This window comes from Bombina bombina, chromosome 3 (genome assembly GCF_027579735.1).
Source record: "Bombina bombina isolate aBomBom1 chromosome 3, aBomBom1.pri, whole genome shotgun sequence".
NCBI classification, from domain to species: Eukaryota; Metazoa; Chordata; class Amphibia; order Anura; family Bombinatoridae; genus Bombina; species Bombina bombina.
Window position 1 is genome coordinate 188,590,029 of NC_069501.1, and position 23,769 is coordinate 188,613,797.

General features: G+C 42.9%; 1 protein-coding gene across 1 annotated transcript in view; it reads left to right on the forward strand.

Annotated features, from left to right (window-relative positions):
• The window catches only part of ST3GAL6 (ST3 beta-galactoside alpha-2,3-sialyltransferase 6), a gene marked incomplete in the record, with an annotated part of 540,680 nt that overhangs the window by 328,001 nt on the left and 188,910 nt on the right, over positions 1 to 23,769 (forward strand). The window contains 1 exon segment of the mRNA XM_053706049.1: positions 4,056 to 4,191. Coding sequence (XP_053562024.1) covers positions 4,137 to 4,191 — 55 coding nt within the window.

Below are 23,769 nucleotides of genomic sequence, written 5' to 3' on the forward strand. Positions count from 1 at the left end.
AGAAAGATTCTCCCTGCATCTCCAGACTATTATTAACAGCTCCTTAAGCAATCAGCGTTGACTAGGTTCGCTGCCTGCTTTCTTCACTCAAGTCCATGTCAGAAGCGCTGCTACAATCTGTCAAACTTGAAGGAATGTGTTACTGCTCCACCGTATAGATTCCTGTAAGATCGTTTCATTTTTTACACATATTGCAAACGCTAGAAGACAGGGTCACAGTGTGGCTCCTTTTATCTATATGGAATTGAGGTTAAATTTCTCCTGAGGGGGATTATGAACAGCTGGGTTTATTCATATATGCTTAATTTGATTTTATGCTGCTTTTTGTGTAAGATGTTTATGGGCTCATACAGGTTTCACTTTCACTTTGAAGGTTGCGCAGCTTCCCATTGCACTGCTAATCCTCCATCTGGAGGGGGCCTTTTTTCACCAGACGTTACTGCACAGTTTCATACAGCGGTGTCTGCGGCCATTAGTGCTTTCCATCGCACTGCTAAGTGCAAGCGAAAGGTTAAATCTTGCACTCCTGCCAAGGTGGCATCATAATTTGTTGGATATATCCAATCAGTTATAAGAGGATGAACTTTCAGGGTTGGAGTCTGCTGCCTATAACCCCCCCCCCCCCCCCCCCGGGGAGGATCCAGTTTTTAGATTTAGGACGGAACGTTTACGCTTTCTACTAAAGGAGGTTTTGACTACTTTAGAGGTTCCAAAGGCCAAGCTGCCAGTCAAACCTCTGGGTTCTAAATTTGATGGCAATCATTATTAAGGACGAGTGGAACAGGATTAGATTCCTCTTCCCATTGTCTGCTTTTTAAGGATCCCGGTTCTGGGCTCTCTATGGGGTGGGTTCTCTTTTTTCCCATGCCTTCTTGGTTGGCGCTAATTTACACTTGCCACATGTAATGCTAGCCCGTGTGAGGATAGTTCATCGTTCATAGAGCCGCCGGATATAAGGATGGAAACTCTGTTAAAAAGGATTTTCAACCTATGAGATATTTGCTTTTGCAAGCAGCATTTGTCGCCACAGTTGCTGGAGCGGCTAACTTTTGGGGCGTCCCCTTGGCAAAAATGTTCGAGGTGGAGGGTCTCCTCGACATTTTTCAGGAAAGAATTACGGCCTTCTGGGTTACTAATTCTTTTATCTGTGTTCTTATTACGCAGATTGATTAGCCAATGGCTAAGACTTCAGGTTTTCTGTTCAGGCCCGTGAGGTGCTCTGACAGATATAACTTCTAAGTCTAGTCTCTTTCCCTCTCCTTTAAGGGAAATAGTTTGACTATCGCCACGGTTTCAGGGGCCAAGGGTGCCTTCATACTGTAAGATAAGGAGAACAATTCCAAGGGAGAAAGCTTGTATTTTTGTTCCTTTAGTTCTGATAAAAGCACAGCGCCAGAGACCTCCGCTAGACCAGAGCATGTCGGCTTAGTCCTGGAATAGATCTATGCAGAGCAAGAAGCCCGCCGAGACTAAGTCCGCATGAAGGGGCGGCCCATGGTCCTATTTGGATTGTGTAGGGGATAGTCTGTCGCTCTTTCAGAGGCTTGGTTTAGGGACGTGCAGGATCCTGGGTTCCTGGAGGTCATAGCTCAGGGTTGCAAGATAGGTTTCATATCTCATCCACTCAGGTGCAGATTCATCCTCTCAACCTGTCCTCAAGACTAGGAAAGAGGGAAGCCTTTCTGGAGTGATTAAGGGATCTGTCCTCCTTTTGAGTCATTGTCCCAGTGCCTATCATAGAGAGAGGTTTGGGATACTATTCAAACATTTTCGTGGTCTGAAAGGAAGGAGGGATCTTTCCGTCCAGTTCTGGACCTAAAGTGCTTAAACAAATTTTTAAATGTCCCCTCGTCAAGATGGAGACAATAAGGTCCATCCTTCTCTTAATTCGGGAAGGACAGTTTTTGACCACTATAGATCTGAAGGAGGCATTCCTTAGCCTTCCAATCCACAGGGAACACTTCCTGTTCCTCAGGTTAAAGTTCCTGGACCAGCACTTCCAGTTCATTGCACTTCCGTTTTTTTCAGATACTGTTCCAAGAATTTTACAAAGGTTCTAGGGGCTCTTCTAGCAGTCACCAGAACCCTGGGGTGTAGCAGTAGCTCCCTCCTGGGACGTCATTTTGTTACAAGCTCCATAGTTTCGTCTGGCGGAAGACCATTCGGAATCTCTCCTCTGGGGAAGATAAATAGAGAAAGGAGTTCTTATTCCAAGCACCAGGGTGGAATTCCTGGGCAGAATATTAGATTCCATAGACATGAGAATATTTCTAATAGACCAGAGAAGTTGCAAACTAGCTTCAACATGTCTTGCCCTCCAGGCCTCCTTAAGGCCATCTGTGGCTCAGTGTATGGAGGTGATTGGTCTCATGGTGTCCAGCATGGACATCGTTCTCTTTGCCAGGTTCCACCTCAGGCCATTGCAACTGTGCATGCTGAGGCAGTGAGCCGAAACGCCTCAGCAGTCAGTCCCTGGAGTGGAGCTCTCACCACTCATATTGCCACTTGTACTTTGCCTTTTGTTTACCTTCCTTTGTGAAGGATGCTTTTACTCTACAATAAAGTTTTTCTACACTGATTCCCGTGACAACGAGTGCACCTTTTTCTTTGTAAATTTTGGATATCTTGAAACGGAGGTTGCACAGTGCCATTCGGAAATCGTTCCCTGCACCCACCTTTCCCACCCACCTTACCTAGCTGTACGCAGCACATACAACAGTGATCAAGAGGGAGGTCTAGAAACCGGAAGTCTGAGACGTTAGATGACTTCACACACCACCAGTGAATGAGCCATGGGAGAGTGTACAGTCGACCGGATCAGTCACTGATCGGTTGTATACCACCGGACTGGTCGCGAGTGCTTTAGAAAAGCAAGTGAAAGATCGCTACTCTGTACAGAGGCCATTCAAGATTTGGCAGTGTTTTCATCCTGCATTGGAGGTAAGGTGAGTGGAGGAGGGAAATCCTTTGGCTTCCATTAGCCTTAATTGGACATTATATCCGATCATACATATTGGAATATTTGTTTTATCATTGGATATTGACTTTTGGAGCTTATAAGTGCTGACACACACAGACTCACATTAACTATTTCACAGGTATCAACTACTCCACATGATTGTATCATGACAAGCCTCCTCAGAGGATTACTGCTCATTCTACGAGAGCAGTGGTTTCCTCATGGGCCTTCAAAAATGAGACCTCTATGAATCAGGTTTGTAAGATGTGCTACCTGGTCCTCCTTACATACTTTTTCCAAATTTACAAGTTTGATGTTTTTGCTTCGGCTGAAGCAGCCTTCGGGAGAAAGGTTTTGCAGACTGTGGTGCCCTCAGATTAGGGGCCACCTCTCTATTTTTTACCCTCCCGTTAGCATTTAGTATCCTCCTGTAGCTTGGGTATTGTTTCCCACACGTAATGAATGCAGCTGTGGACTCTCCCTGTATTAAGAAGGAAACATAAATTCTGACTTACCAGTTAATTTCCTTTCCTTCGATACAGGGAGAGTCCACAGCTCCCGCCCTTATTCTCTGATGGGCGGCCCTAAATTTATTTTGTGTTCTTTGGGCACCTTTTTCACCCTGATATTTCTCTTACTGTTTCCTTGTTCCCTCAGCAGAATGACTGGGGGATAAGGGGAGTGGGGGAGGTATTTAAGCCTTTGGCTGGGATATCTTTGCCTCCTTCTGGTGGCCAGGTTCCTTTCGAAGGAAAGGAAATTATCTGGTAAGTCATAATTTATGTTTTTGATCTTTTTTTTCATGGCAAACAAGCGGTTAACTCACTGCGCTGTGTATTTTAAATAAAAGTTTAAAATTGCAGGTTTTTCCCCCTTTATTCATGCATGCCCCAACATGAAACACATTCTGTATCCTAAATTGTGTCATGAAGTGCCCTTTGTAATGCAATCTACATAAAGCTTCTGTAATAACGTTCTTATACCCTGTCTACTTCTAGTAAAACTTCATCCCATGTAGTTTATGAAATTTTTGTATCTGCTATGGCTTTTTATGATCTCATTTTTCTCAAACTAAAATAGTTTGCAATTCTTTCAGGTGCAGTTCAATGTGGACTTTTCCATCTGTGAGAAGACGGGCCAAAACTATGCTATGATAATTCAGACTGATTACATCTGAATGATTCACATTAGGTGCTACTTTTTAGTACTGGAGTCGGGTACCATGTATCAAGGTAAGTGTTCCTATTACATTTCTGATTTGTCTAATAAGGTTTGTTGTTGTGTGTTTTTATTTTTTTATTTACTTTAATACATGTTTGCAAAAGCACATGGACACTTGCTGTCCACGTATTAGAAGGTATTGAAGCCTGTAAATACTTTTATTCTTGGTTTTGTATATTTGTTATAACAGAGATTAGGGTTAGTCAAGTTGTCACCACCTAATAAACATTAAGTGCTATATTTAAAGGGACAGTCAACAACTAAATTGTTATTGTTTAAAAAGATAGATAACGCCTTTACTACCCATTCCCCTGCTTTGCACAACCAACATTGTTATGTTAATTTACAATATAACATTTAAACCTCTAAATTTCTGCCTGTTTCTAAGCCTCTACATATGCTTTTTGTTTAGCTTTTCACAACAAGAGACTACTAGTTCATGTGAGCCAAATAGATAACATTGTGCTCTCTCCCATGGAGTTGTGCATAACACTACACTATAGATAATAAATGTGATCAGGGGGCTGTCATAAGAAGCTTAGATACAAAGCAATCACAGGGGTAAACCGTGTATTAATAAAATAGTGTTGATTTATGGGTAATAAAGGGATTATCTATTTTTTTAAACATAACAATTTTGGTGTTGACTATCCTTTTAACAAGCTGCTGAGGTCGTTTTGGAGCTCATGCAAGCCTATTAACCACGAGTTAAGTAGCAGATGTCTACAAGACCACAACTTCCCTACAACTTCAGACTTGGCAGTTAAATAACGACCGGAATGTATTTATCCAAAGTGATTGACAGGCCCTGCTCTCATGACAATTGATTTCTGCACAAGCAGTTGCGGGCAGTGGACATGTTCCCTAGCTGGGAAGGTTATACATCCTCTAAATAAAAAAATTGAGCCTAAAACATGGTCAAATATGCTCTGGAGTTATTGCTACAACAGTTGTACATTGAGGGAAATTTTTTTTGATCCCCTGCTGATTTTGTACGTTTGCCCACTGACAAAGAAATGATCAGTCTATAATTTTAATGCAAGGTTTATTTGAACAGTGAGAGACAGAATAACAAAAAATCCAGAAAAACACATTTCAAAAAAGTTATAAATTGATTTGCATTTTAATGAGTGAAAAAAGTATTTGACCCCTTTGCAAAACATCACTTAGTACTTGGTGGCAAAACTCTTGTTGGCAATCACAGAGGTCAGACATTTCTTGTACTTGGCCACCAGGTTTGCACACATCTCAGGAGGGATTTTGTCCCACTCCTCTTTGCAGATCCTCTCCAAGTCATTAAGGTTTCGAGGCTGACATTTGTCAACTCGAACCTTTAGCTCCCTCTACAGATTTGTTATGGGATTAAGGTCTGTAAATGGGCTAGGCCACTCCAGGACCTTAATGTGCTTCTTCTTGAGCCACTCCTTTGTTGCTTTGGCTGTGTGTTTTGGGTCATTGTCATCCTGGAATACCCATCCACGACCCATTTTTAATGCCCTGGCTGAGGGAAGGAGGTTCTTGCCCAAGATTTGACAGTACATGGCCCGTCCATCGTCCCTTTGATGTGGTGAAGTTGTCCTGTTCCCTTAGCAGAAAAACACCCCAAAGCATAATGTTTCCACCTCCATGTTTGACGGTGGGGATGGTGTTCTTGGGGTCATAGGCAGCATTCCTCCTCCAAACACGGTGACTTGAATTGATGCCAAAGAGCTTGATTTTGGTCTCATCTGACCACAACACTTTCACCCAGTTCTCCTCTGAATCATTCAGATGCTCATTGGCAAACTTCAGACGGGCCTGTACATGTGCTTTCTTGAGCATGGGGACCTTGCGGGTGCTGCAGGATTTCAGTCCTTCACGGTGTAGTGTGTTACCAATTGTTTTCTTGGTGACTACGGTCTGAGCTACCTTGAGATCATTGACAAGATCCTCCCTTGTAGTTCTGGGCTGATTCTTCACCGTTCTCATGGTCATTGAAACTCCACACAGTGAGATATTGCATGAAGCCCCAGACCAAGGGAGATTGACAGTTATTTTGTGTTTCTTCCATTTGTGAATAATCGCACCAACTATAGTCATCTTCTCACCAAGATGCTTGGCGATGGTCTTGTAGCCCATTCCAGCCTTGTGTAGGTCTACAATCTTGTCCCTGACATCCTTGGACAGTTCTTTGGTCTTGGCCATGGTGGAGAGTTTGGAATCTGATTGATTGACTGCTTCTGTGGACAGGTGTCTTTTATAAAGGTAACAAGCTGAGATTAGGAGCACTCCCTTTAAGATAGTGCTCCTAATCTCAGCTCGTTGCCTGTATAAAAGACACCTGGGAGCCAGAAATCTTGCTGATTGATAGAGGATCAAATACTTATTTCACTCATTAAAATGCAAATCAATTTATAACTTTTTTGAAATGCGTTTTTAAGATTTTTGTTGTTGTTGTTCTGTCTCTCACTGTTCAAATAAACCTACCATTAAAATTATAGACTGATAATTTCTTTGTCAGTGGGCAAACATACAAAATCAGCAGGGGATCAAATATTTTTTCCCCTCACTGTATATGTGTGTCTATACATATATAATTAGACTTTTAATTAGCTCACCACCTGGCTCATTTTACTGACCACCCGGCTAAAATTTAAGCCAATATTAAGCATTAAAAGGGCAGTAAAGTCAAAATTAAACTTTCATGATTCAGAAAGAACATGACATTTTTAACAATTGTCCAATTTAGTTATTTTGTCTATTTTGCTTTGTTCCTTTGTTATACATTGTTTAAAGCATTGTAAAGCAATGCACTACTGTGAGCTAGCGGCTTGTCGATGTCTTACCTAATGTCTTCAGCTAGGCCTCAGTCTGCAGACAGAAATTTACAGTTTTGAGAACTATAAAACCAATATGTGATATTATCTTCAAGAACAATTACCCCCCAGAAACCTCTGGTAGAGCACGAAAATTGTGAATGGATTAACACAAAAAAGCGGTTTGCGATTCAACTTGCGATTTTATAAAAAATTACTAAAACACCTTAATTTTTCAGTTAAAAAATGTATTTAACACTACAGAATCTTAATGTACATGTTTCTCAATGGCCAATACACTCTATGATGATTTATGATCACTCAACTCAATTATCAGGGAATGCAATGGAATCAAATATGTTATGCGTCACAGAAGTTAATAAAAACAAAACAAAAAAACTCTTTAAACTTTAAAGTTGTTGGACACTAGTACTACTCAATTGCTCATACTATTGATGATTGATCATCTATCTACACTCAACTCAATTATCAGGGAAACTTTGTTTTGCAGTCTAATAAAAAGTAATTAAATCCATTTTCTCTTGCAAGATGTATCGAGTCCACGGATTCATCCAATACTTGTGGGATATTCTCCTTCCCAACAGGAAGTGGCAAAGAGAGCACCCACAGCAGAGCTGTCTATATAGCTCCTCCCCTAACTCCACCCCCCAGTCATTCTCTTTGCCAGCTCTAAGCAATAAGGAAGGGTAAAGTGATTGTGGTGACAAAATGTTAGTTTTTATTTTCTTCAAGCAAGAGTTTATTTTAAATGGTACCGGTGTGTACTATTTACTCTCAAGCAGAAAAAAGATGATGATTTCTGCCTGGAGGATGATGATCTTAGCATTTGTAACTAAGATCCACTGCTGTTCCCACAGAAGCTGAGGAGTACAGGAAACTTCAGTTGAGGAACGTTTTGCAAGCTATGCTGCACTGAGGTATGTTCAGTCATTTTTTTTCTAGAAAGACTGATATTTCAAGAAAAGGCTGACAGTATCCCCATGAGGGGAAGGGTAAGCTGTAATCAGAGACTTATTTTTAGTATTACAAGCTTGCATAAGGGCTAAGTTACTTTCTGGTTGACACTTATTTAATAGAGCAAACGTTTTTTATTGAGAAATATGGTAAAACGTTTTTGGGACTTTTATTTAGAGGGTTAATTTGGCTTATTTTGAGGTTTTACATGCCACATGGCTGTTTGAAACACATGAGGTGTTACTTTAAGGCTCCACAGACATCAAGTAAGAGGTGGGTGGGGCCTAATTTTGCGCCTTGTTTTTCATTACTGGACAGCAAGCTGCAACACAGAGGGGTCCTGATTCGATTTTGGGGCCAAAACGAAGCCTTATTCCCTCAGATTTAACCCCTAAGGGCAGGTGGGCGCCACAGCAGAGCTGTGGCAAGGTGCTGACTGTGTATTTTCTCTTGTAAGGTGTATCCAGTCCACGGGTTCATCCATTACTTGTGGGATATTCTCCTCTTCAACAGGAAGTTGCAAGAGGACACCCACAGCAGAGCTGTCTATATAGCTCCTCCCCTAACTGCCACCCCCAGTCATTCTCTTGCAACTCTCGACAAGAAAGGAAGTATCAAGAGATATGTGGTGACTTAGTGTAGTTTTACCTTCAATCAAGAGTTTATTTCTCTTGCAAGGTGTATCCAGTCCACGGATTCATCCTTTACTTGTGGGATATTCTCATTCCCTACAGGAAGTGGCAAAGAGAGCACACAGTAGAGCTGTCCACACAGCCCCCCCTAGCTCCACCCCCCAGTCATTCTCTTTGCCGGCTCTAAGCACTAGGGTCTCTCTACGGGAGGGTAAAGTGAATGTGGTGTTAGAATTGTAGTTTTATATCTTCAATCAAGAGTTTGTTATTTTTAAATGGTACCGGTTTGTACTATTTACTCTCTAGCAGAAAAGTGATGAAGAATTCTGCTGAGAGGAAAATGATTTTAGCATGTTGTAACTAAAATCCACTGCTGTTCCCACACAGGACTGAGGAGTACCAGAAAACTTCAGTTGGGGGGAACAGTTTGCAGGCTTGACTGCAATGAGGTATGTTCAGTCATTAATTTCTAGACAAGACTGAGATAATGCTAGAAGACTGACAAGATCCCCATGTGGGGAGGGTAAGCTATGTTCTGAGACTTAGTATAGAATTGAATGCTTACATAACAGGGCTAAATAGGCTGGTTGACACTATGCAGGGCAATCAATTATTTATTTTAAGAAATACTCGTTGGAGACACTTTTTTAAGCACTTAATTTTTCAGTTAAAAAATGTATTTAACACTACAGAATCTTAATGTACATGTTTCTCAATGGCCAATACACTCTATGATGATTTATGATCACTCAACTCAATTATCAGGGAATGCAATGGAATCAAATATGTTATGCGTCACAGAAGTTAATAAAAACAAAACAAAAAAACTCTTTAAACTTTAAAGTTGTTGGACACTAGTACTACTCAATTGCTCATACTATTGATGATTGATCATCTATCTACACTCAACTCAATTATCAGGGAAACTTTGTTTTGCAGTCTAATAAAAAGTAATTAAATCCATTTTCTCTTGCAAGATGTATCGAGTCCACGGATTCATCCAATACTTGTGGGATATTCTCCTTCCCAACAGGAAGTGGCAAAGAGAGCACCCACAGCAGAGCTGTCTATATAGCTCCTCCCCTAACTCCACCCCCCAGTCATTCTCTTTGCCAGCTCTAAGCAATAAGGAAGGGTAAAGTGATTGTGGTGACAAAATGTTAGTTTTTATTTTCTTCAAGCAAGAGTTTATTTTAAATGGTACCGGTGTGTACTATTTACTCTCAAGCAGAAAAAAGATGATGATTTCTGCCTGGAGGATGATGATCTTAGCATTTGTAACTAAGATCCACTGCTGTTCCCACAGAAGCTGAGGAGTACAGGAAACTTCAGTTGAGGAACGTTTTGCAAGCTATGCTGCACTGAGGTATGTTCAGTCATTTTTTTTCTAGAAAGACTGATATTTCAAGAAAAGGCTGACAGTATCCCCATGAGGGGAAGGGTAAGCTGTAATCAGAGACTTATTTTTAGTATTACAAGCTTGCATAAGGGCTAAGTTACTTTCTGGTTGACACTTATTTAATAGAGCAAACGTTTTTTATTGAGAAATATGGTAAAACGTTTTTGGGACTTTTATTTAGAGGGTTAATTTGGCTTATTTTGAGGTTTTACATGCCACATGGCTGTTTGAAACACATGAGGTGTTACTTTAAGGCTCCACAGACATCAAGTAAGAGGTGGGTGGGGCCTAATTTTGCGCCTTGTTTTTCATTACTGGACAGCAAGCTGCAACACAGAGGGGTCCTGATTCGATTTTGGGGCCAAAACGAAGCCTTATTCCCTCAGATTTAACCCCTAAGGGCAGGTGGGCGCCACAGCAGAGCTGTGGCAAGGTGCTGACTGTGTATTTTCTCTTGTAAGGTGTATCCAGTCCACGGGTTCATCCATTACTTGTGGGATATTCTCCTCTTCAACAGGAAGTTGCAAGAGGACACCCACAGCAGAGCTGTCTATATAGCTCCTCCCCTAACTGCCACCCCCAGTCATTCTCTTGCAACTCTCGACAAGAAAGGAAGTATCAAGAGATATGTGGTGACTTAGTGTAGTTTTACCTTCAATCAAGAGTTTATTTCTCTTGCAAGGTGTATCCAGTCCACGGATTCATCCTTTACTTGTGGGATATTCTCATTCCCTACAGGAAGTGGCAAAGAGAGCACACAGTAGAGCTGTCCACACAGCCCCCCCTAGCTCCACCCCCCAGTCATTCTCTTTGCCGGCTCTAAGCACTAGGGTCTCTCTACGGGAGGGTAAAGTGAATGTGGTGTTAGAATTGTAGTTTTATATCTTCAATCAAGAGTTTGTTATTTTTAAATGGTACCGGTTTGTACTATTTACTCTCTAGCAGAAAAGTGATGAAGAATTCTGCTGAGAGGAAAATGATTTTAGCATGTTGTAACTAAAATCCACTGCTGTTCCCACACAGGACTGAGGAGTACCAGAAAACTTCAGTTGGGGGGAACAGTTTGCAGGCTTGACTGCAATGAGGTATGTTCAGTCATTAATTTCTAGACAAGACTGAGATAATGCTAGAAGACTGACAAGATCCCCATGTGGGGAGGGTAAGCTATGTTCTGAGACTTAGTATAGAATTGAATGCTTACATAACAGGGCTAAATAGGCTGGTTGACACTATGCAGGGCAATCGATTATTTATTTTAAGAAATACTCGTTGGAGACACTTTTTTAAGCACTTTGGAGTGTTTTTCTGGGGTTATTATCCACATGGCAAAAATTTAGTCACTTAGAAGTGATTTTTGTAGGCCTCACAACTCCCGAGTGGAGTGGGAGGGGCCTAATTTTGCGCTTCAGATGCGCAGTTAGAATTGAAAGACAGTTCATGCTGCTTCACATGGAAGGTCCAGCTGCTGATTGAGGGCCTAAGAGAAGCTTTAGTCCCCCAAAACTGATCCCTAAGGGCAGGTAGGGCCACAGCAGTAAGCTGTGGCAAGGTACTGTAGTTAATTAACCAGTTGTTGGCTTTAGGCTGCTCCGGTTTGGGCATTAAGGGGTTAATCGTTCTGCAACTTGTGGTGCAATCATATTAAAGCCTTAGATACATACTGTGAAAATTTCAAAAGGATTGGTGCATTTTTCACTGTTTTGTAAAATTGTGTGCTCTTTTTATTTCTTAAAAGCACAGTAACGTTTTTTCAAATTTAAACATGTCTGACACTAAGGAAAATCCTTGTTCAATGTGTTTAGAAGCCATGGTGGAACCCCCTCTCAGAATGTGTCCCAATTGCACTAATATGTCTATACACTTTAAAGATCATATTGTTGCACTTAAAAGTGTGGCCCTAGAGGTTTCTCAGACTGAAGGTAATGAGGATAGTCCATCTACCTCTCCCCATGTGTCACAACCAGTTACGCCCGATCAAGCGATGCCTAGTACCTCTAGTGCGTCCGCCCCTATTACATTGCAACAACTAGCGACAGTCATGGATAATTCCCTTGCGGCCTTTCTATCCAAACTGACAGTTTTTCCTGCAAAGCGCGATAGCTCTGTTTTTGGAACAGATTATGAGCAGTCTGAAGCTTTGATAGCCTTATCTGATGTACCCTCACTCTGAAGTGGGGGTGAGGGATTTGATGTCTGAGGGAGAAATTTCCGACTCAGTAAAGGTTTCTCACCAGGCAGAGTCAGATTCATTAGCGTTTAAATTTAAATTGGAACACCTCCGCGTATTGCTCAGGGAGGTATTAGCCACTCTGGATGATTGTGACCCTATGGTGGTCCCAGAGAAGTTGTCTAAAATGGACAAGTACCTAGAGGTCCCTGTATACACTGATGCGTTTCCGATCCCTAAAAGGGTTGCGGATATTGTTACTAGGGAGTGGGATAGACCAGGTGTCCCTTTTGTTCCCCCCCCCCCCCTATTTTTAAGAAAATGTTCCCCATAACTGACCCCAGGCGGGACTCGTGGCAGACGGTCCCTAAGGTAGAGGGGGCTGTTTCTACACTTGCTAAGCGCACAACCATACCAATTGAAGACAGTTGTGCTTTTAAAGATCCTATGGATAAAAAGTTAGGTTTACTTAAGAAAATTTTTGTTCAACAAGGTTTCCTTCTCCAACCTATTGCCTGCATTATTCCTGTAACTACTGCAGCGGCTTTCTGGTTTGAGGCGCTGGAGGAGTCGCTCCAGACGGAGACCTCATATGACGAAATTATGGATAGAATTAAGGCTCTAAAGCTGGCTAATTCTTTTATCACAGATGCCGCTTTGCAATTAGCTAAGTTAGCGGCAAAAAATTCAGGTTCGCCATTATGGCGCGCAGAGCGCTTTGGCTCAAGTCATGGTCGTCCGATGTGTCGTCAAAATCCAAATTATTTAATATCCCTTTCAAAGGAAAGACCTTTTTCGGGCCAGAATTGAAAGAGATTATTTCAGAAATCACCGGGGGAAAGGGCCATGCTCTCCCTCAGGACAAGCCCTTTAGGGCTAAAAACAAAACTAATTTTCGTTCCTTTCGTAACTTCAGGAGCGGTCCCGCTTCAGCCTCTACAGCTGCAAAGCAAGAGGGTAACGCTTCACAGCCCAAGGCAACCTGGAAGCCTTACCAGTGCTGGAACAAGGGTAAACAGGCCAAAAAGCCTGCAGCTGCTACCAAGACAGCATGAAGGGGTAGCCCCCGATCCGGGACCGGATCTAGTAGGGGGCAGACTCTCTCTCTTCGCTCAGGACTGGGCAAGAGATGTTCACGATCCCTGGGCATTAGAGATTGTTACCCAGGGATATCTTCTAGAATTCAAGGACTCCCCACCAAGGGGAAGGTTCCACATTTCTCGTCTGTCTACAGACCATACAAAGAAAGAGGCGTTCTTACGCTGTGTAGAAGATCTACATATGATGGGAGTGATATACCCAGTTCCAATTGCAGAACAAGGTCTGGGTTTTTACTCAAACCTGTTTGTGGTTCCCAAAAAAGAAGGAACTTTCAGACCAATCCTGGATCTAAAAATTCTAAACAGATTCCTCAGAGTCCCATCATTCAAGATGGAAACCATTCGGTCAATATTACCTATGATCCAGGAAGGTCAATATATGACTACCGTGGATCTAAAGGATGCGTACCTGCATATCCCTATCCACAAAGATCATCATCAGTTCCTCAGGTTCGCTTTCCTAGACAAGCATTACCAGTTCGTGGTTCTTCCATTCGGTTTAGCCACTGCTCCCAGAATTTTCACAAAGGTGCTAGGGTCCCTTCTGGCGGTTCTAAGACCGTGGGGCATAGCAGTGGCGCCTTATTTGGACGACATCTTAATTCAGGCGCCGTCCTTTCACAGAGCCAAGGCTCACACGGAGATTGTATTGGCCTTTCTGAGGTCTCACGGGTGGAAGGTGAACATCAAAAGAGTTCTCTGTCTCCACTCACAAGGGTTCCCTTCCTAGGAACACTAATAGATTCAGTAGAAATGAAAATATTTCTGACGGAGGTCAGAAACTTGAAACTTTTAGCTATTTGCCAAGTTCTTCATTCCATTCCTCGGCCATCTGTAGCTCAGTGCATGGAGGCAATCGGATTAATGGTAGCGGCAATGGACATAGTCCCTTTCGCTCGGATACATCTCAGACCACTGCAACTATGTATGCTCAATCAGTGGAATGGGGATTATGCAGATTTGTCTCCTCAAATACAGTTGGACCAGGAAACCAGAGTTTCTTTTCTCTGGTGGTTGTTTCAGCATCACCTGTCTCAGGGAATATGTTTCCGCAGGCCAGAGTGGATCATTGTAACGACCGACGCCAGTCTGTTAGGCTGGGGTGCAGTCTGGGACTCCCTGAAAGCTCAAGGCTTATGGTCTCGGAAAGAATCTCTTCTCCCGATAAACATTCTGGAACTGAGGGCGATATTCAATGCGCTTCAGGCATGACCTCAACTAGCTGCGGCCAAATTCATCAGATTTCAGTCGGACAACATCCCCTAGCGATGAAGGACGTAACCAAAATAATCAGGTGGGCGGAGGACCACTCCTGCCATCTCTCAGCAATTCACATCCCAGGAGTAGACAACTGGGAGGCGGATTTTCTGAGTCGTCAGACTTTTCACCCGGGGGAGTGGGAACTCCATCCGGAGGTATTTGCCCAGTTAACTCTGCTATGGGGCATTCCAGAGTTGGATCTGATGGCGTCCCATCAGAACACCAAGCTTCCTCTCTACGGGTCCAGGTCCCGGGACCCCAAGGCGGCATTGATAGATGCTCTAGCAGCGCCTTGGTCCTTCAATCTGGCTTATGTTTTCCCACTGTTTCCTCTTCTCCCTCGTCTGATCGCCAGAATCAAGCAGGAGAAGGCTTCGGTGATTTTGATAGCGCCTGCATGGCCACGCAGGACTTGGTATGCAGACCTAGTGGACATGTCATCTGTTCCACCATGGACACTGCCAATGAGGCAGGACCTTCTAATACAGGGTCCGTTCAAGCATCCAAATCTAGTTTCTCTACGTCTGACTGCTTGGAGATTGAACGCTTAATTTTATCAAAGCGTGGTTTCTCTGAGTCGGTTATAGATACTCTGATTCAGGTTAGAAAGCCTGTGACCAGGAAAATCTACCATAAGATATGGCGGAAATATCTTTGTTTGGTGTGAATCCAAGGGTTACTCATGGAGTAAGATTAGGATTCCCAGGATATTGTCCTTTCTCCAAGACGGATTGGAGAAGGGTTTGTCGGCTAGTTCTTTAAAGGGACAGATATCTGCTCTGTCTATCCTTTTACACAAGCGTCTGGCAGAGGTACCAGACGTTCAAGCATTTGCACAGGCTTTAGTCAGAATCAAGCCTGTCTATAAACCTGTGGCTCCGCCATGGAGTCTAAATCTAGTTCTTTCAGTTCTTCAAGGGGTTCCGTTTGAACCTTTACATTCCATAGATATTAAGTTGTTATCTTGGAAAGTTTTGTTTTTGGTAGCTATTTCTTCGGCTCGAAGAGTCTCAGAATTATCTGCTTTACAGTGTGATTCACCTTACCTGGTGTTCCATGCAGATAAGGTAGTTTTGCGTACTAAACCTGGTTTTCTTCCTAAAGTGGTTTCTAACAAGAACATTAACCAGGAAATTGTTGTTCCTTCTCTGTGTCCCAATCCTTCTTCGAAGAAGGAACGTCTGTTGCACAATCTTGATGTAGTTCGTGCTCTAAAGTTCTATTTGCAAGCAACTAAGGATTTCAGACAAACATCTTCCTTGTTTGTTATCTATTCTGGTAAGAGGAGAGGTCAGAAAGCGACTGCTACCTCTCTTTCCTTTTGGCTGAAAAGCATCATCCGTTTGGCCTATGAGACTGCTGGCCAGCAGCCTCCTGAAAGAATTACTGCTCATTCTACCAGAGCAGTGGCTTCCACATGGACTTTCAAGAATGAGGCTTCTGTTGAACAGATTTGTAAGGCAGCGACTTGGTCTTCACTGCATACTTTTGCCAAATTTTACAAATTCGATACTTTTGCTTCTTCTGAGGCTATTTTTGGGAGAAAGGTTTTGCAAGCAGCGGTGCCTTCCGTTTAAGGTACCTGTCTTGTTCCCTCCCTTCATCCGTGTCCTAAAGCTTTGGTATTGGTATCCCACAAGTAAAGGATGAATCCGTGGACTGGATACACCTTGCAAGAGAAAACAGAATTTATGCTTACCTGATAAATTTCTTTCTCTTGCGGTATATCCAGTCCACGGCCCGCCCTGGCTATTAAGTTAGGTAACAAATATTTGTTTAAACTACAGTCACCACTGCACCCTATGGTTTCTCCTTTTTCTTCCTAACCTTTGGTCGAATGACTGGGGGGTGGAGCTAGAGGGGGAGCTATATGGACAGCTCTGCTGTGTGCTCTCTTTGCCACTTCCTGTAGGGAATGAGAATATCCCACAAGTAAAGGATGAATCCGTGGACTGGATACACCGCAGGAGAAAGTAATTTATCAGGTAAGCATAAATTCTGTTTTCTCCAACATAGGTGTGTCCGGTCCACGGCGTCATCCTTACTTGTGGGATATTCTCTTCCCCAACAGGAAATGGCAAAGAGCCCAGCAAAGCTGGTCACATGATCCCTCCTAGGCTCCGCCTTCCCCAGTCATTCTCTTTGCCGTTGCACAGGCAACATCTCCACGGAGATGGCTAAGAGTTTTTTGGTGTTTAAATGTAGTTTTTATTCTTCAATTAAGAGTTTATTTTAAAATAGTGCTGGTATGTACTATTTACTCTGAAACAGAAAAGAGATGAAGATTTCTGTTTGTAAGAGGAAAATGATTTTAGCAACCGTTACTAAAATCGATGGCTGTTTCCACACAGGACTGTTGAGAGGAATTAACTTCAGTTGGGGGAAACAGTGAGCAGACTTTGGCTGCTTGAGGTATGACACATTTCTAACAAGACTTGGTAATGCTGGAAGCTGTCATTTTCCCTATGGGATCCGGTAAGCCATTTTCTTAATTTTTAATATAAGAATAAAGGGCTTCACAAGGGCTTTAAAGACTGGTAGACATTTTTCTGGGCTAAAACGATTACTTTATAAGCATATTTAATGGTTTATAACTTTGAAGAGTTATTTTAATCTTGAGAATTCTGTTAAAAAAACGGCAGGCACTGTATTGGACACCTTTTTCACTGGGGGCCTTTTCTAGTCATAGGCAGAGCCTCATTTTCGCGCCACTAATGCGCAGTTGTTTTTGAGAAGCATGGCATGCAGATGCATGTGTGAGGAGCTCAGATCCACTGAAAAAGCTTATTGAAGGCGTCATTTGATATCGTATTCCCCTCTGGGCTTGGTTGGGTCTCAGCAAAGCAGATACCAGGGACTGTATAGGGGTTAAATGTAAAAACGGCTCCGGTTCCGTTATTTTAAGAGTTAAAGCTTTCAAATTTGGTGTGCAATACTTTTAAGGCTTTAAGACACTGTGGTGAAATTTTGGTGAATTTTGAACAATTCCTTCATACTTTTGCGCATATTCAGTAATAAAGTGTGTTCAGTTTAAAATTTAAAGTGACAGTAACGGTTTTATTTTAAAACGTTTTTTGTGCTTTGTTATCAAGTTTATGCCTATTAACATGTCTGAACTATCAGATAGACGATGTTCTGTATGTTTGGAAGCCAAGGTTCCTCTCCATTTAAATATATGTGATGAATGTGACAAACAAAGTAGGGACAATGATGCCACTGATAATAATGTTGCCCAAAATGATTCCTTAAGTGAGGGGAGTAAGCATGGTACTGCATCATCTCCTTTTATGTCTACACCAGTCTTGCCCACTCAGGAGGTCCCTAGTGCATCTAGTGCGCCAATCCTCCTTACTATGCAACAATTAACGGCTGTAATGGATAATTCTATTAAAAACATTTTAGCCAAAATGCCCACTTATCAGCGAAAGCGCGACTGCTCTGTTTTAGATACTGAAGAGCATGAGGACGCTGATGATAATGGTTCTGACATGCCCTTACACCAGTCTGAAGGGGCCAGGGAGGTTTTGTCTGAGGGAGAAATTTCAGATTCAGGAAAAATTTCTCAACAAGCTGAACCTGATGTTATTACATTCAAATTTAAATTGGAACATCTCCGCGCTCTGCTTAAGGAGGTGTTATCTACTCTGGATGATTGTGACAATTTGGTCATTCCAGAGAAATTATGTAAGATGGACAAGTTCCTAGAGGTCCCGGTGCCCCCCGAAGCTTTTCCTATACCCAAGCGGGTGGCGGACATTGTAAATAAAGAATGGGAAAGGCCCGGCATACCTTTTGTCCCTCCCCCTATATTTAAGAAATTATTTCCTATGGTCGACCCCAGGAAGGACTTATGGCAGACAGTCCCCAAGGTCGAGGGGGCGGTTTCTACTCTAAACAAACGCACCACTATCCCTATAGAAGATAGTTGTGCTTTCAAAGATCCTATGGATAAAAAATTAGAGGGTTTGCTTAAAAAGATGTTTGTTCAGCAAGGTTACCTTCTACAACCAATTTCATGCATTGTTCCTGTCACTACAGCAGCGTGCTTCTGGTTCGAAGAACTAGAAAAGTCGCTCAATAAAGCATCTTCTTATGAGGAGGTTATGGGCAGAGTTCAAGCACTTAAATTGGCTAACTCTTTTACCTTAGACGCCACTTTGCAATTAGCTAGATTAGCGGCGAAAAATTCAGGTTTTGCTATTGTGGCGCGCAGAGCGCTTTGGCTAAAGTCTTGGTCAGCGGATGTGTCCTCCAAGAACAAATTGCTTAACATCCCTTTCAAGGGGAAAACGCTGTTTGGCCCTGACTTGAAAGAGATTATTTCAGACATCACTGGGGGAAAGGGCCACGCCCTTCCTCAGGATAGGTCTTTTAAGGCTAAAAATAAAACTAATTTTCTCCAACATAGGTGTGTCCGGTCCACGGCGTCATCCTTACTTGTGGGATATTCTCTTCCCCAACAGGAAATGGCAAAGAGCCCAGCAAAGCTGGTCACATGATCCCTCCTAGGCTCCGCCTTCCCGAGTCATTCTCTTTGCCGTTGCACAGGCAACATCTCCACGGAGATGGCTCAGAGTTTTTTTGGTGTTTAAATGTAGTTTTTATTCTTCTATCAAGAGTTTGTTATTTTAAAATAGTGCTGGTATGTACTATTTACTCTGAAACAGAAAAGAGATGAAGATTTCTGTTTGTAAGAGGAAAATGATTTTAGCAACCGTTACTAAAATCGATGGCTGTTTCCACACAGGACTGTTGAGAGGAATTAACTTCAGTTGGGGGAAACAGTGAGCAGACTTTGGCTGCTTGAGGTATGACACATTTCTAACAAGACTTGGTAATGCTGGAAGCTGTCATTTTCCCTATGGGATCCGGTAAGCCATTTTCTTAATTTTCAATATAAGAATAAAAGGGCTTCACAAGGGCTTTAAAGACTGGTAGACATTTTTCTGGGCCAAAACGATTACTTTATAAGCATATTTAATGGTTTATAACTTTGGAGAGTTATTTTAATCTTGGGAATTTTGTTAAAAAAACGGCAGGCACTGTATTGGACACCTTTTTCACTGGGGGCCTTTTCTAGTCATAGGCAGAGCCTCATTTTCGCGCCACTAATGCGCAGTTGTTTTTGAGAAGCAAGGCATGCAGATGCATGTGTGAGGAGCTCAGGTCCACTGAAAAAGCTTATTGAAGGCGTCATTTGGTATCGTATTCCCCTCTGGGCTTGGTTGGGTCTCAGCAAAGCAGATACCAGGGACTGTATAGGGGTTAAATGTAAAAACGGCTCCGGTTCCGTTATTTTAAGAGTTAAAGCTTTCAAATTTGGTGTGCAATACTTTTAAGGCTTTATGACACTGTGGTGAAATTTTGGTGAATTTTGAACATTTCCTTCATACTTTTGCGTATATTCAGTAAAAAGGTGTGTTCAGTTTAAAATTTAAAGAGACAGTAACGGTTTTATTTTAAAACGTTTTTTGTTCTTTGTTATCAAGTTTATGCCTATTAACATGTCTGAACTATCAGATAGACGATGTTCTGTATGTTCGGAAGCCAAGGTTCCTCTCCATTTAAATATATGTGATGAATGTGACAAACAAAGTAGGGACAATGATGCCACTGATAGTAATGTTGCCCAAAATGATTCCTTAAGTGAGGGGAGTAAGCATGGTACTGCATCATCTCCTTCTATGTCTACACCAGTCTTGCCCACTCAGGAGGTCCCTAGTGCATCTAGTGCGCCAATCCTCCTTACTATGCAACAATTAACGGCTGTAATGGATAATTCTATTAAAAACATTTTAGCCAAAATGCCCACTTATCAGCGAAAGCGCGACTGCTCTGTTTTAGATACTGAAGAGCATGAGGACGCTGATGATAATGGTTCTGACATGCCCTTACACCAGTCTGAAGGGGCTAGGGAGGTTTTGTCTGAGGGAGAAATTTCAGATTCAGGAAAAATTTCTCAACAAGCTGAACCTGACGTTATTACATTTAAATTTAAATTGGAACATCTCCGCGCTCTGCTTAAGGAGGTGTTATCTACTCTGGATGATTGTGACAATTTGGTCATTCCAGAGAAATTATGTAAGATGGACAGGTTCCTAGAGGTCCCGGTGCCCCCGAAGCTTTTCCTATACCCAAGCGGGTGGCGGACATTGTAAATAAAGAATGGGAATGGCCCGGCATACCTTTTGTCCCTCCCCCTATATTTAAGAAATTATTTCCTATGGTCGACCCCAGGAAGGACTTATGGCAGACAGTCCCCAAGGTCGAGGGGGCGGTTTCTACTCTAAACAAACGCACCACTATCCCTATAGAAGATAGTTGTGCTTTCAAAGATCCTATGGATACAAAATTAGAGGGTTTGCTTAAAAAGATGTTTGTTCAGCAAGGTTACCTTCTACAACCAATTTCATGCATTGTTCCTGTCACTACAGCAGCGTGTTTCTGGTTCGAGGAACTAGAAAAGTCGCTCAATCAAGCATCCTCTTATGAGGAGGTTATGGACAGAGTTCAAGCACTTAAGTTGGCTAACTCTTTTACCTTAGACGCCACTTTGCAATTAGCTAGATTAGCGGCGAAAAATTCAGGCTTTGCTATTGTGGCGCGCAGAGTGCTTTGGCTGAAGTCTTGGTCAGCGGATGTGTCCTCCAAGAACAGATTGCTTAACATCCCTTTCAAGGGGAAAACGCTGTTTGGCTCTGACTTTCCCTGACTTGAAAGAGATTATTTCAGACATCACTGTGGGAAAGGGCCACGCCCTTCCTCAGGATAGGTCTTTTAAGGCTAAAAATAAAACAAATTTTCGTCCCTTTCGCAGAAACGGACCAGCCTCAAATTCTACATCCTCTAAGCAAGAGGGTAATTCTTCTCAAACCAAGCCAGCCTGGAGACCGATGCAAGGCTGGAACAAAGGTAAGCAGGCCAAGAAGCCCGCTACCGCTACCAAGACAGCATGAGATGCTGGCCCCCGATCCGGGACCGGATCTGGTGGGGGGCAGACTCTCTCTCTTCGCTCAGGCTTGGGCAAGAGATGTTCAGGATCCTTGGGCGCTAGAAATAGTTTCTCAAGGTTATCTCCTGGAATTCAAGGAACTACCCCCAAGGGGAAGGTTCCACAGGTCTCAATTGTCTTCAGACCAAATAAAAAGACAGGCATTCTTACATTGTGTAGAAGACCTGTTAAAAATGGGAGTGATTCATCCTGTTCCATTAGGAGAACAAGGGATGGGGGTTTTACTCCAATCTGTTCATAGTTCCCAAAAAAGAGGGAACATTCAGGCCAATTTTGGATCTCAAGATCCTAAACAAATTTCTCAAGGTCCCATCGTTCAAGATGGAAACCATTCGGACAATTCTTCCTACCATCCAGGAAGGTCAATTCATGACCACGGTGGATTTAAAGGATGCGTATCTACATATTCCTATCCACAAGGAACATCATCGGTTCCTAAGATTCGCCTTTCTGGACAAGCATTACCAGTTTGTGGCACTTCCATTCGGACTAGCCACTGCTCCAAGAATTTTCACAAAGGTACTATGGTTCCTTCTAGCGGTGCTAAGGCCAAGGGGCATTGCAGTAGTACCCTACTTGGACGACATACTGATTCAAGCGTCGTCTCTGCCACAAGCAAAGGCTCACACGGACATTGTCCTAGCCTTTCTCAGATCTCACGGGTGGAAAGTGAACGTAGAAAAAAGTTCTCTATTCCCGTCAACAAGAGTTCCCTTCTTGGGAACAATAATAGACTCCTTGGAAATGAAGATTTTTCTGACAGAAGCCAGAAAATCAAAACTTCTAAGCTCTTGTCGAGTACTTCATTCTGTTCTTCTTCCTTCCATAGCGCAGTGCATGGAAGTAATAGGTTTGATGGTTGCGGCAATGGACATAGTTCCTTTTGCGCGAATTCATCTAAGACCATTACAACTGTGCATGCTCAGACAGTGGAATGGGGATTATACAGATTTGTCCCCGACGATCCAAGTAGATCAGAGGACCAGAGATTCACTCCGTTGGTGGCTGACCCTGGACAACCTGTCCCAAGGGATGAGCTTCAGAAGACCAGAGTGGGTCATTGTAACGACCGACGCCAGCCTGGTGGGCTGGGGCGCGGTCTGGAAACACCTGAAGGCTCAGGGTCTATGGTCTCGGGAAGAATCTCTTCTCCCGATAAACATTCTGGAATTGAGAGCGATATTCAATGCTCTCAAGGCTTGGCCTCAACTAGCAAAGGCCAAATTCATAAGATTTCAATCAGACAACATGACGACTGTTGCATATATCAACCATCAGGGGGGAACAAGGAGTTCCCTGGCGATGGAAGAAGTGACCAAAGTAATTCACTGGGCGGAGCTTCACTCCTGCCACTTGTCTGCTATCCACATCCCAGGAGTGGAAAATTGGGAAGCGGATTTTCTGAGTCGTCAGACTTTTCATCCGGGGGAGTGGGAACTCCATCCGGAAATCTTTGCCCAAATAACTCAATTATGGGGCATTCCAGACATGGATCTGATGGCGTCTCGTCAGAACTTCAAGGTTCCTTGCTACGGGTCCAGATCCAGGGATCCCAAGGCGAATCTAGTAGATGCACTAGTAGCGCCCTGGACCTTCAACCTAGCTTATGTGTTCCCACCGTTTCCTCTCATTCCCAGGCTGGTAGCCAGGATCAATCAGGAGAGGGCTTCGGTGATCTTGATAGCTCCTGCGTGGCCACGCAGAACTTGGTATGCAGACCTGGTGAATATGTCATCGGCTCCACCATGGAAGCTATCTTTGAGACGGGACCTTCTTGTTCAAGGTCCGTTCGAACATCCGAATCTGGCATCACTCCAACTGACTGCTTGGAGATTGAACGCTTGATTTTATCAAAGCGTGGGTTCTCAGATTCTGTCATTGATACTCTTATTCAGGCTAGAAAGCCTGTAACTAGAAAAATTTACCATAAAGTATGGAAGAAATATATCTGTTGGTGCGAATCGAAAGGATTCCCATGGAACAGGGTAAAAATTCCTAAGATTCTGTCCTTTCTACAAGAGGGTTTGGAGAAAGGATTATCTGCAAGTTCTTTGAAGGGACAGATTTCTGCTTTATCTGTTTTACTTCACAAGAAGCTGGCGGCTGTGCCAGATGTTCAGGCTTTTGTTCAGGCTCTGGTTAGAATCAAGCCTGTTTACAAACCTTTGACTACTCCTTGGAGTCTCAATTTAGTTCTTTCAGTTCTTCAAGGGGTTCCGTTTGAACCCTTACATTCCGTAGATATTAAG